At 34.3% G+C, this 14,335-nt stretch overlaps 1 protein-coding gene across 3 annotated transcripts in view; it reads right to left on the reverse strand.

The window, feature by feature from the left end:
• The window catches only part of LOC135101508 (oxysterol-binding protein-related protein 6-like), a 51,106-nt gene extending 43,923 nt beyond the window's left edge, over nt 1-7,183 (reverse strand). For 2 of the 3 annotated variants that reach the window (XM_064005575.1, XM_064005573.1), the window contains exons 1-2: nt 6,266-7,183; nt 2,925-3,077 (exon numbers count right to left, since the gene is read on the reverse strand). In XM_064005575.1, coding sequence (XP_063861645.1) covers nt 2,925-3,077; nt 6,266-6,418 — 306 coding nt within the window. In that variant the 5' untranslated portion in view covers nt 6,419-7,183. The remainder of the gene's footprint in view (nt 1-2,924; nt 3,078-6,265) is intronic. The other variant, XM_064005574.1, reaches the window with a different exon arrangement.
• Between the last annotated feature and the right edge of the window lie 7,152 nt (nt 7,184-14,335).

The raw sequence follows: 14,335 nt of genomic DNA on the forward strand, positions 1-14,335 counted from the left end.
GAACCCCACAAGGGGAATAATATTCTAGATTTAATTCTAACTAACTGGGAGGAAGCAGTCACACAGATAGAAGTTGGAGAAGTTGGAGGACAGCTAGGTAACAGTGACCATTGTGAAATTAGGTACAAATTAAAATGTAAGGAAACTTTTAGAAGCAAAAACACTAGTAAAATACCTGACTTTAGGAGTGCAGATTTAGAGGGATTGAAAAGATATCTCCAGGGAGTTGATTGGCAATGGACAGAGGGGGAGGTAAGGTCCAGGATGGAGTTGAGAGAGATAAAGCAGGGTGAGGGCAGTGAGGTGTGAGGGTGAAGGGCAAGAAGAGGGGAGAAGTGTCCAGAAGAGTTGGAGGAGTGAGAGAATGGAAATATGTGAGTATATTGGAGGGTTAGGTCATGCTGAGATGGGCGAGGTGAGTAGAAAATGGAGTGGAGAAGATGGAGGGGGGCTGAGATGAGAAGATTAGGGGAAGTAGATGTAGATGAGTTGTATGAATATTTCGTTGATAAATTACATACAGTACAGTTGGCAAACATCCATTATAAAGCAATGAGATCACAGAAGAATGACCCTAAATGGATAACTGTTAGCTTAAAACACTACATAGGGCTTAATAGAAGTATATATAAGAGAATAAAGGCAGGGAAAGAGGTTTTAAGGCCAAAATATAATTAATTACTAATTAGAACAGTCAGGAGGTTAACAAGGAAAGCTAAAAACATTATGAATTAAAGGTTGGCAGCCAGGCAAAGATGGACTCCAAGGAATTTTATCAGGTATATATGATGAATAATAGAAACAATAGGTCCATTAAAGGCAGTAGATGGCAAGCTGGCTAGTTCTGGAGAGATTAGTAAAATTCTGAATGAGTATTCTTTAACTGTCTTCACCCAGGAAAACATGCAGGAAATGCTGAATAGTGAGCAGATGTTTAGAGCAGAAGAGAATGAGAAATTGACAGATATTACCATAACTAAGGAGATAGTGGGACAGGAGATAGGCTTAAAAAGTTCAAGACACCCGGACTAGATGAAATATATCCCAAAGCACTTAAGGAATGGTAAGAGGTTATTAGTGATCTGTTAGTTTCTGTCCTTTGGAAATCACTTGACTAAGGTGGAAACAAGCAAATGTAGTACCCATCTTTATGAAAGGAGATAAAACTTTAATACCTAATTATAGACCTATTAGCTTAACTTCTATTGAAGGTAAAATAATGTAGTCCGTAATAACAAAGAACATTAGGGAGCATTTAGACAAACATAATTTGATAAAGCAGTCACAGCATGGCTTCATGAAGGGGAAGTCTTGCTTGATGATCTTGGTAAGTTTTTACAGTAAAGTTTATGAGGCGGCAGATAATGGTGATTGTTATGACATCCTATATCTTGACTTTAGTAAAGCGTTTGACAAGGTATCCCATCGGAGGCTCCTTAGCAAGGTTAGGGCACACGGGATAGATAGGATAAAGTTGTGGCTAAGCAACAGGTGACAAAGAGCTGTAATAAACAGCTCTAAATCTGAGTGGGGTGCCACAGGGATCAGTTTTAGGGCCAACGTTGTTTTCAATATATATCAGTGACTTGGATAGTGACTTGGATAGTGGAATTAGCAGTGATGTTAGTAAATTTGTGGATGACATGAAGACAGGTAGATTAATTAGGTCAGAATCACATGCCACATCACATGCCTTGCAGGCATATTTGGATAATATGGACAAATGAACAGAAAGATGGCAAATGCAGTTTAATATCAAAAAATGCAAAGTACTTAGCATAGGCAGAGGAAATCCACACAGTAGGTACAAATAAACAACGAAGCTTTGGTAGGTTCAGGGTACAAAAAAAATTTAGGAGTTATAGTTTGCTCTGAACTCCATCTGAGAAAGCAATGCAAACAGGCCAGAAATATGGCAAATATGTTATTAGGATTAATTTTTAGAAGTGTTAAAAGTAGAAGTCCCGAAGTAATATTTGGTGCCAGTCAGACCTCATCTACGCTACACAGTGCAGTTCTGGTTCCCATATTACAGAAAGGATAAAGGTCTATTAGAATCAGTACAAAGCAAGACTGAAGCTGTTAAATTTATTCTTTAGAGAGACATAGGTTAAGAGGTGACCAGATAGAAATCTTTAAGTGGTAGGAGGGTTATAAGAAGGTGGACGTAAGCAAAATTCTTAGGATCAGTAACCAAGATAGAACAAGAAATAATGGGTTCAAGCTTGAAAAATTTAGGTTTAAAAAAGAGATAGGGAGGAATTAGTTCTCAAATAGTGGTAGATGAATAGAATGGACTCAGTAATTAAGTTTTTAGTGCTGAGTCATTAGGGAACTTTAAGAGAGGATTAGACAGATTTATGGATGAGGATGATAGATGGAGATAGGTAGGTATATTTCATATAAGGACTGCCAAGTGCAAGCCTCATGGCTTCTTATAGCTTTCCTTATTTCTTATGTTCTTGTGTTCTCATATATATATATATATATATATATATATATATATATATATATATATATATATATATATATATATATATATATATATATATATATATATATATATATATATATATATATATATATATATATATATATATATATATATATATATATATATATATATATAAATAAATAAATAAATAAATAAATAAATAAATATATATATATATATATATATATATATATATATATATATATATATATATATATATATATATATATATATATATATATATATATATATATATATATATACACACACACACACACACACACACACACATACTGTATGAAGAAAAATGCATGTCAGTTGCCCTTATATGAGAAACTGAGACAACAACAGAGATGACATATAAACAGACAAAAAATGCACACCCACACTGAGATACACCTGATTACATACACAATATGTATCTACTTACCAGTGAGGGGACTGTAGCATCCACCTGATCAGGTCCTCCTTTGCCTGGACTGCCAGACAATGGCAACTCCCCACTAGTGGATTTGCTGGATTTGTGTTTACGTAGGCGGAACTTTTTCCTTGATTTTGTAGAGGGTGTTGCTGGTTCACCATGCTGTATAAAGTCAATAAGCTTTATCTTCATATTCATGACAACACTCTGTTTTACTTATAATGAATATGACCAATAGATGTTTAAAAAATGATGATGTTCTTAAAAATTTAAGGTTAAATATATGAATAAAAAATAAAAATTTTAAAAAGTTATTTATCAAAATTTTTAAGAAACCATTTTTACCAGGCAAACTCATTCCTCTGTAACAATAAATTACATGCAACATAAAGATGTTTCCATGTGTGGTAACTTTTTCATTTCAGTTACCATCATATATGAAAAAGGATGTACAGCCTTACATGGTATACAGAAATATTGAAAAGGCAAATCTGGATTATTTACTTATTTCTCCAATGATTTGATGTTTTCTTTTGATTGAATCAATAAAGAGAAAACCATTTCATCTAGACTACAGTGTTCCCTTGCTATTCGGTGGGGTTACATTTCAAAGGCTACCGTGATTAATGAAAATCCTCGAATATGGGAAACCACCCCTACAAGGCTCAGAAATACGAGTAGCTATGTTTATAGTTTAAACCATAAAATATGTCTCACACTTATTAAGCTCATTTAAAAAATAATCTTAACACGATAAAAACAATTGTTATGCATACTGTACATAATATTTTAATAAAAATACAGTACACTGTAAAATGAAAGAGAACTAAACTAATAGGTATATCGAATTTTGGGTATAAAGACCCCTTTATACCCAAATATGGAAGGTGCCTGCTTCCTCTCTCTCTCTCTCTCTCTCTCTCTCTCTCTCTCTCTCTCTCTCTCTCTCTGTTAACTTATCTGAGAGAGAGAGAGAGAGAGAGAGAGAGAGAGAGAGAGAGAGAGAGAGAGAGAGAGAGAGAGAGAGAGAGAGAGAGAGAGAGAGAGAGAGAGAGAGAGAGAGAGAGAGAGAGAGAGAGAGAGAGAGAGAGAGAGAGAGCATGCGTTGTGTCATCGGCCACTGTCAAGATCACTGGCTGACACACAACCACAGCTCATCTCTCTCTCTTTCTCTCTCTGCTAACCTATCAGAGAGAGAGAGAGAGAGAGAGAGAGAGAGAGAGAGAGAGAGAGAGAGAGAGAGAGAGAGAGAGAGAGAGAGAGAGAGAGAGAGAGAGAGAGAGAGAGAGAGAGAGAGAGAGAGAGAGAGAGAGAGAGAGAGAGAGAGAAAGAGCACATTGTGTCATTGGCCATTGTCAAGGTTACTAACTGTCATACAACCACAACTCTCTCTCTCTCTCTCTCTCTCTCTCTCTCTTGATATGGCAAATTTTCATCTTTAGTAACCCATCCTCCCCTATATATGTTTGTAATATCGAGGGTTTACTGTAGTTTACAATAATTTAAAGAATAAACCAAGCTTTTTGTGCTGAAAGACCGAGCCAGTGGTGAAATCTGGTAACTCTGAAAACTTCATATTAGTTAGGTTAGGGAAAAAATCTGCGAATATGTGAAACTGTGAATGCTGAATCACAAATACTTGGGGAAACAATGTATTCTAACAGTGTGGACTTGACAAGGTCAGGTGGGGATACATAAAAAGAAATGTGATCTTTCTCTAAATACTAAATAAACACAAGAGACATATAGTGGCATAATATATGATATATAGAACTGACACATACTGACATTATTATCATTATTATTATTATTATTATTATTATTATTATTATTATTATTATTATTATTATTATTATTATCATTATTACATCTATTTTTATTGTATGATTTCATGCAGTTAACTGCTGCAACTCTCTGCAGGGAGTTTCTTTTTATTATTGCATATGCACAATATACACTGGCTATAATGCTATAACAACACATACAATGAAGCTTACTTTGTACAAAACTAGTAAGTCTTAACCAAACTGTGGTCAGACTCAATTTGACATTGTACTTAATATATTTCCTTGTGTATAGGCCAAATACTTAGGCAAAAAATTGGGAGGTTGACTTAAACACAGGAATAAGATTTCTCATGTTGAAAACCCAGGAATCCAAACATGATACAAAGGGCCAGTAGCAACTCTTGGCTATAGAAATGAAATACTTATTATGACCAGTAAGCAAATTATCAATTACTAAGTGATGAAGAGATGTGTTGTGCTTCAAGCAGATGAAGCTCACATACTTAAAATAGACAACTTGACTTACTTAATATTATGGTTTCAACTGTCTTTGTTGAAATGCTCAGCACTGACTAGGCTACTATATATGTACATACTGTACATAATCAAAACACCCATATATTAAAGTCTATCTATCTATCTATATACCAGGCTAGCAATCCCATATGAGGATGTCTGAGACAAAACACAAAATCAATTAGAGATTTTCATATTCAGCATTATATTGCACATGTCTGTTTACTACACTGGCTGTGTCATGATTTTGCTACTTCATAGTTATCAGCTTTTATTTATTTTTTCTCTTGAAAACTTAGGTAACTTTACTTCTCCAGTTTGTTTTCCAATACTGCTCAAGGCAATACAGAAATGTGCAAATACCTCAACAAAAACAACAATGGCATAAAAAATGATTTTGTACTTTTTTAAAGGCATTGTGGAAAATTAGGAAAACTTACAAATATTAAGTGTATATCATCATTATTATTAATCACTTAACCTCTTATTAAACTTCAGAATTCACAAGTGGTGTTGGTAACTTTTACTGTTTGGAATCAAAAGATAATCACAGTTTGAAGATGAGATGCCTTTTCTTAGTTCTAAAATAGTATTGAGCAAACATGAAGCCCTACAAACCTAAACCTAACTATTTTAATATGGTAGAGATGGTAAGTGCATACATACATGCAAACTCAAAAGCATAGATCTTGGAGCTAGGAGGCATGAGTTGTTGATGCAGTGGTGGGTGCTCATGCTCCCATAAAATGTGGTGATTTAGTATATAATTTGTTATTCCATTACTAACACAACACTCCAAGGTGAATTAATTTTTAGTTTGATAGATGATGGATGGTACTGCCCTACATATGGTACCATAATTATCCAGAAATGGGTAGTCAACCTATATACAAGGTATACCATAAGTTACTAGTTTCCTAGCCATACATCAGGGATTGACCTATTCCAAATATTGACCTATACACAGGGAAATACAAAATTCATGGAATGAAACAGAAAAAATAAGGTACAATTCCTCTAAATGTAACAGATTTGTTGGACACTCACACTGATATCATCCTGATGCTCAATGGAATCCAGGAGGCGGGCCAGCTGCTGGACATGGTGCTGTGTTGTGGTAATCTCCTTGGTCAGGTGGTCTAGCCCAGAATTGTCCAAGAGCCATGAACGCAATGTCCCAGCTCCTGCTGAGTATATCATAATTCGATGACATATTCAACAGGTTATACTAATACTCAACATAAAATGTTTAATCAGTGAAAGGCATGGTCATAACAGCATATATGTAATTTCTTATAAATATAGAGGCAGCCCTGACACTGCGCACAAAACAAAAGTACGTCCACAAAGACAGCAGAAATTCCCAATCTGATTTTTATTGTAATCTGGTACTCCCCTCATGAAGAAAAGTTTGTTGTATGAAGAAAGGAAAAAAAGAAGAGTGAAGAATATCATTTTGCAAACACGCATCATGAAAATTAACATTTTACATATGAGAATAAGTACAGTGTCTTATACAGTGATATTGTGAGAATGAACAAGACAGCATGCAGTCAAGAAGTTGTGAAGAACAGTATCCATGGAAACAGCAGGAAAATACCAATGCAACACTGTGGCTACTTATTTAGGCAGTCTGTTGATGAGAAGGGAATTAATGAGTTAAGTGGCTTTAAGCAATAATATTGTTACTGCCTTAATTCAGGCTGAGCTACTGAAGGAACTAAAGGCCAATGTATTAATGAATGAGAGAGAGAGAGAGAGAGAGAGAGAGAGAGAGAGAGAGAGAGAGAGAGAGAGAGAGAGAGAGAGAGAGAGAGAGAGAGAGAGAGAGAGAGAGAGAGAGAGAGAGAGAGAGAGAGAGAGAGAGAGAATTGAAGTATATATGATTGAGGTTCTTAAACAGTAGCAAATGGAGACTCTGTCATAGTCACAATATTATGGGAATTCCCAGGAACAGGTGAACAGGCATCAAAGTATAAATGTGTGTGTGTGTGTGTGTGTGTGTGTGTGTGTGTGTGTGTGTGTGTGTGTGTCTAATATATATATATATATATATATATATATATATATATATATATATATATATATATATATATATATATATATATATATATATATATATATATATATATATATATATATATATATATATATATATATATATATATATATATATATATATATATATATATTAGAACAAGTTTCAAGTTATAGATCAGGTAAGCAGGATACACCAGACTTCCTTCTTCATTTATTGTAACGTTTCATCTTCATGGAAGGCATCATCAGGCTAAAAAAAAAATTATAAGGATTAAGTACTAGGATCATAAAATATCAAATTACAGTTGATGCAAGATTAAAAAAAGCATAACCAAAACCAAAAGAGGGACAGGCAAACAAGCATGAACTTGAGAGAGAGAGAGAGAGAGAGAGAGAGAGAGAGAGAGAGAGAGAGAGAGAGAGAGAGAGAGAGAGAGAGAGAGAGAGAGAGAGAGAGAGAGAGAGAGAGAGAGAGAGAGAGAGAGAGAGAGAGAGAGAGAGAAAGTGTCAAAATAACCTAAGGACTTTAGTATGATATGTTACATACAGCTAATGCACATACAGACACTGAAATATTAGAAGCTATTTACATTAAACACCTGAAACCTGAATTAAATAACCAACTGTCATCACAATTATATCTCTTATAAACTCTGCTCGGAGCTGTGGGGTTCCAGGTTCATAACTAATCTAGTTCTCACACTGTCACTCTTTGTCAGTTCTCACCACACCACACAACGTTTGTCTATAGCTTCATACCTTTATTTTTTATTTTTTATTTTCTTTGTCATGTAGCTACTGCTCAAAGGTTATTTTGTAATTTTTTTTTGTTAATGCTTGCCAGCCTGTCCCCCCTTTTGGTTACAGTTATGTTTTTTAATCTTGTCCCTACTGTAATTTGATATTTTATAGTTTTTGTACTTAATTTTTATCAATTTTTTAGCTTGATGATGCCTTCTGTGAAGGTGAAATGCTGCAATAAATGAAGAAGGAAGTCTGGTGTATCTCTGCTATATATATATATATATATATATATATATATATATATATATATATATATATATATATATATATATATATATATATATGCATGCACACACACACACACACACACACAGTCAGGTTGCTGCTAATGCATGGAAAAAATTCTGGTAACAGCCAATATTAGATGTGATTAATGTTAGAAATGACAAAAAAAAAAATAAATAAATAAAAAAATAAATAAAAAAAATAATAATAAAAATAAAAAAATAAATAAAAATAAAAAAAATAATAAAAATAAATAAAATAAATTAAAAAAACTCTGGTTCTGACAGTCACACCAAAAGTTAAAGCTAAATACACTCAAAATTTTGTATTCATATAACTGCCATATCTAACTGAACATAGCAAATATATAGGAGCTTATGAAACATCCAAAGGATTAGTGAATAAAAACTGGTACAGTACAGAAACAATCATTAAAAATTATGCTGAGCCACTACTTACATACACAGCTACTGACCACTGTTTATATTAAATCATATCACTTACATATTTCTTATATCCCTGACTAAATAATTTTGTTAACTTTATACATTAAATGTTAATGCTAATATTGGATTACTGGTATAGATTACTGGTGCAGTACAGAAAACAATAATTAAAAAAAATGATGTTGAGTCATTGTTTACACACAGCTGATGAACTGTCACTGTTGATATCACCTCATATCTTTCCCAGTTGGTGTTCACACTCTCACTATATTATATGGGTATAATATCACTAATCAATATCACTAAATTCAAATGATGAACAATGGCAGCAACAGCAGCAGCCCATTCACTAGCATCACTGCAGGTGGCAGGGATAGTGGACCACTTCCTACTCAAAACATTAGTGTTGTCCTATTCTGCATTATGGGCATCACTATGGCTTGTTGTGGCCCATCCCCATATTAGGGTTTCAAGTCCCAGATGTTACAGTATGAGATGGAGGCAAACTGACCTTTAGTGTTTGATGTGATTTGTGTTAGCATATTGTGCATTAGTGGTATCCTGACTGGATGTACAGTCAGGTCGCCACTACCATGCAATATTCTAATGTGAATCACATCTGATGTGTAAAACACATCTGATGTGTTGGGGGGGTTACCTCCAAATTACACTGTAATACCGGTAATGTGGGAATGGGACACAACAAGCCACAGTGAAGTCTGTAATGTGGGGCAGAGTAACACTAACATGTGGGAGGCTGGCTGCCACCATTGCCACTTCTCCCAAACACTGTGATAGTACTGTGTGCTGTTGCTGTCACTAGGCATGATTTATAGCTCAAAGTGTGTCCCTAGTGCATGTAGGGTTGTCCAGATACAGGATTATATATATATATATATATATATATATATATATATATATATATATATATATATATATATATATATATATATATATATGTATATATATATATATATGCACACACACACACACACACACACACACACACACACACATACAGGACACATATATGATTCACTGTAGTCTTTCCAGAGCCTTTTAAGTAAAATGAAAAAAAAAAGGAAAACATGAGAAATCAATATGTTCAAATATTTACATGGAACAGAGTATATAAAATAAATAATAGATAATGATCTGCAGTTTGACTAAAGATGCATAAGGGCATGCAAGCAAGTAACAACATTAGTGCAATACAGGTACAGGAGAGAGGAACATGCAGTCAATAACTTCAGAAGGGCAGTATCTATGTAAACAATATCAGAAGGCAATGAGAGATGCAACACTGTGGCAGAACTTCAGAAACTGGAGACAGTAAGGGAGTAGTGTTGATGATACGAATAGTCTTTGACTCTACCCTGATTCATACTGCTGTGTGGATGGAAACCCCCCCAACATGAGAGGCATATTCCATACAGAGGAGAACAAGGCCCCTGTCTGGGGTCAGCATCTGGGTGGAGGAGAAGATTTGACTGAGGAAGTTCAGAACACTGAACTCTATAAAAACTGATCAGCCTGATATGAGAGGAAGTACCAAAATTTCTAGGAGATTCTTAAATAAAAACAAATTCAGATAGTTTACTGTGAAGAATGAGCAGGGGTCAATTGGTATCATAACATCATCTCTAAACAAATTAATTTCATATTACTTTTTGTTATACTAAATGCAAAAGAGCCTAATATGTAAAGATTGTGGTTTGATATCAAACTTTGAATTGGCAGTCCAAGTGCCAAAGACAAACTTAGTTTAAAGAATGTATTAACTTTTTATAACTAATACAGGTTGACCATCAGTATTCTGGCATTGTTTAATCTGGTATATTTTCACCTGGCTATATTCTCTACCTTTTAAACGTGCCATGGTTGTTTGATTAGTTCAATGTACACAGCCACAGACAATGCTACAATTATAGTACAGTGCTGCTGTTGTGCACGTTATAGTGAGGTATTTATATATTTCATTTATCAGCATCTGTATGGAGTTATACTGACAATTTATTATCACTATTTTGTCTGTACAATATATTAGGATAGAAAAAGCAGTGAGAAAACAAGAGTAATGAACCATAACAAAGCACTCTTTGTGTGACTGTAAAAGTCCTACCACCAAGTTTCATATTTATGTATTTTACATATTAACATCTATATTAAGCTATACTGGCAAATCACTACTGTTCTGTTGTCTGTGGAATACATTAGGACAGCAATGGAGAAACAAATGGAGAACTGCAAGTGACTGGCAAGCAATCTGCAAATTTGCTACTAGCCTCGCTCTTCCCCCCCCTCCCTACCTGGGCAGGCAAGGTGTCATGTAACCTATTATTTTATTTGTTGTTTGTTACAGCCATGCTATCATTGTATAATATTTATTAGTAAATTACCTGTCTGTCAATACTACTTGTCTCATTACAGGATACTGTAATATCCCAAAACTTGTAGAAATGATGACTGAATAACTCACAATTTCACCATTGGACATCTCACATCAATATGTCCTGTGAAGGTACCAGGCTGGCCACTGTCAACCAACCACATTCAAATTTCATCCAGGCTAAACAAGGCCTCAAAATGCATACAAGTACAGAACATTTTCTACTTAGAAAAACCTGTAATTTAGATTCTAGCAATATCTGCAAACTCATGTTAAACCCTGTATTAGGATAGAAATGGAGCAAGTAAACTGGGAGGAATTCTGCACTGCACTACCACCAATCCATTCAAGAAGATCCACACCATGTATGATGTATGTGTAACCAGCCCTAAATAGATTTTTTTCCCTCAGATTTTTTTTATGTGACCCTTATTTCACACTAGCTATGACTTCAGAAAAAAAACAAGAAAGTGGAAATTGCGACACAATATGCAAACGTATCACAATAACAATGAAAGGCAAGTGGACGTGTTGCAAAAGCTGGACTGTGGTGTTTCTGTTAATTACCTAAGTGAAGCTTATGGCACAAGATCATCAACTGTGAATGATGTAAAGCAGCAGTGGGAAATGTTGAAGCAATTCTTTGCTGACTGTAATTGAAAACACAGATGTGCTCACAAAAAAAAACAATAAAAGATATAAAGAGTACAGATCATGACTGAATAATAATGGAGCAGTTTTGAAAGTGAAGAAGTGACAGTGTAGATATATCTGACACAATGATGATGGAACAAGTTGTTTCATAGAGAGTTTGGTTTAGATATTAATACATTTATAATGACAGGTGGTTGCAGGTGTTCCATAAGTGCCATGGCATTTCAATGCATAAGGCTTATGAAGAAAAACTGGTGAATGAAGGAGCAGCAGAATATGTTGACAAGTTCCCCATGCTTATTTCCTGTTTCTTATTTCAAGATGTTTGTGTTTAATATAGTACAAATTCCATTTTATTTGAGAATGTCCTTTGCAACATCAGGCACACTATCTAAGTCCTTTAGACATATTGGGAGCTAATTTGACATGGCTCTTTAACCAAAGATACCAAAAGTATTGATGGTCAACCTGTACAATTCTTTTCCACCACAATGTGATATTTGAAGCATATAATGTCACAAGAATGGATGTACAAAGGTATGTTTCCATTGTTTATTCAGTAAATTCCTCACCCTAAGTATTGAAGATCACAAGTTGGGCTCTTGACCACCAGTAATACATTCTTGTAGGGAAATTAGAGCATAGCTCACAATGGTCTGATCTTTGGTTAAGGCTGTGGCATTTCACAAACCACACACCATTTTCTCTTGCAGGGACAGTAACTACAGATTTATCAGTGAATAATACTGAGTGCACTGTAAACCTCTGGTATGTCAGGTGATAATCCCATTAAATCACTAATTATGAAAACATGCCACATTATAAGACCCTTGAAGTCACTGACATTAACTTTTATGAAATCTTAAACACTAGCTTGTATTTGTCCATGTTATAAGGGAAATTAAAACATATTCTATATTATGCATAAAAAAGTTAAGGGTTGTAAGAAATTAATAAAATATAGAGATACAAGTAATACAGGTTTAGATGGAAGGTTTTACAGAAAAAAAAACAGTAATTGCAAAGATGCAGATCACAAATTGCAGGATTGGTGAGGAAAAAAGGGAAATTTTTTTAAGAGGTTAAGGGATGTGTGGATCAAATTTTTTTCTAAGGATGGGAGTTAAGAAATTAATACAAAAGGGAAGAACATTTAAGCTGCATTCATGAACCTTGTGAAGGTATATAGCATAACTAATTAGATGACAACATGGAATGTATGAAAGGTGTATGGTGTGGGTGGGGATTTATGGAAGGAACCAAAAGTTTTTATAAGGATTGAAAACCATGTATCAGGATAAACTGAGAACCAAGTTAAAGTTTTGGAATACAAAGGGGTGTGAGGCAGAGGTGTGTGATGACTTCTTGGCAGTTTAACCTATACACTAAATCCTCATTAAACACATTTTTATTACTTCAACATCCTTCATAGATCACAATCACTTCACTTCACAAGATACTTGAGTTTACATATCTCTCCCATATCTTCCCATTCAGTTTTATTTAATTTCTTTGAAACATTTATCTCTTATTCCATATGATAAAAAATAATCACTTAATATCAATTCCTTTCAAACATAATCACCTTACCTGTTTACATTCACCTTCAAGTTCTATGTACAGCAAACACTATCAGATGTGTTTTCTGTAGGCCATTTATTTCCTGTAATCAATATCATATAATCTACAAATGAAGTTATATTCAAATTCCATCCCAATGAAACAAAACATCTGCTTTCATCTCTTATTACATTATCCATTTATAGGTTAAACAATCAAAGAAACATCACAAAACCCAACCTCACACCCATTTTTATCCTACTGAGTCACTTGTCTCCTCATTTACCTCTGATGAGTAAAAAAAAGGAAAATAAATGGACCAGAGAATCATATTGACAAAAAATTCTACTTCAATAAAATGAGACCAAATGGCAATTATGGCACTCCCTGCTGAAGTAAGGCAAATAACATGGGTGTCCAATTTTGTGATACCACCTACCTCATATTGATCAACTATTCATAGACTAAAATTTCAGGAATCTGTGGCATTAAGGTCAATTCTTTAATACAAATTCTTAGGAAGAAGTGCAAAAATAACAATAGGATCAAACTCCGGGCAGGAGTGATGCAAAACACCAAGAAGGGTAATGAACCAATCAACTCACAGCAACTCAAGGTTATGTGACTTGTCCAGCCAATCAGTGAGCAGACCAAACCCACTCTACCTCCCCCTCATCTACAAGGCAAGGCTTCCTCTCCCTCCAATACTCTCTCTCATTACCAGGCCCTACTCTTCTCTTTTTTGCAATATATATATATATATATATATATATATATATATATATATATATATATATATATATATATATATATATATATATATATATATATATATATATATATATTATATGGTGGAGAGTCTTTTAGGAAATAATGAAAGCTTTACCTTACCCTGTAGTATTTGCAAGGTTAGGAAAAGAAAGAAGGTGGAGGAAAAGCTTGACAAAAGAGCAGCATAATATAGTAAAAGAATACATATGTGCATGTATGTTCATTCCC

This window comes from Scylla paramamosain, chromosome 6 (genome assembly GCF_035594125.1).
Source record: "Scylla paramamosain isolate STU-SP2022 chromosome 6, ASM3559412v1, whole genome shotgun sequence".
Taxonomy (NCBI): domain Eukaryota; kingdom Metazoa; phylum Arthropoda; class Malacostraca; order Decapoda; family Portunidae; genus Scylla; species Scylla paramamosain.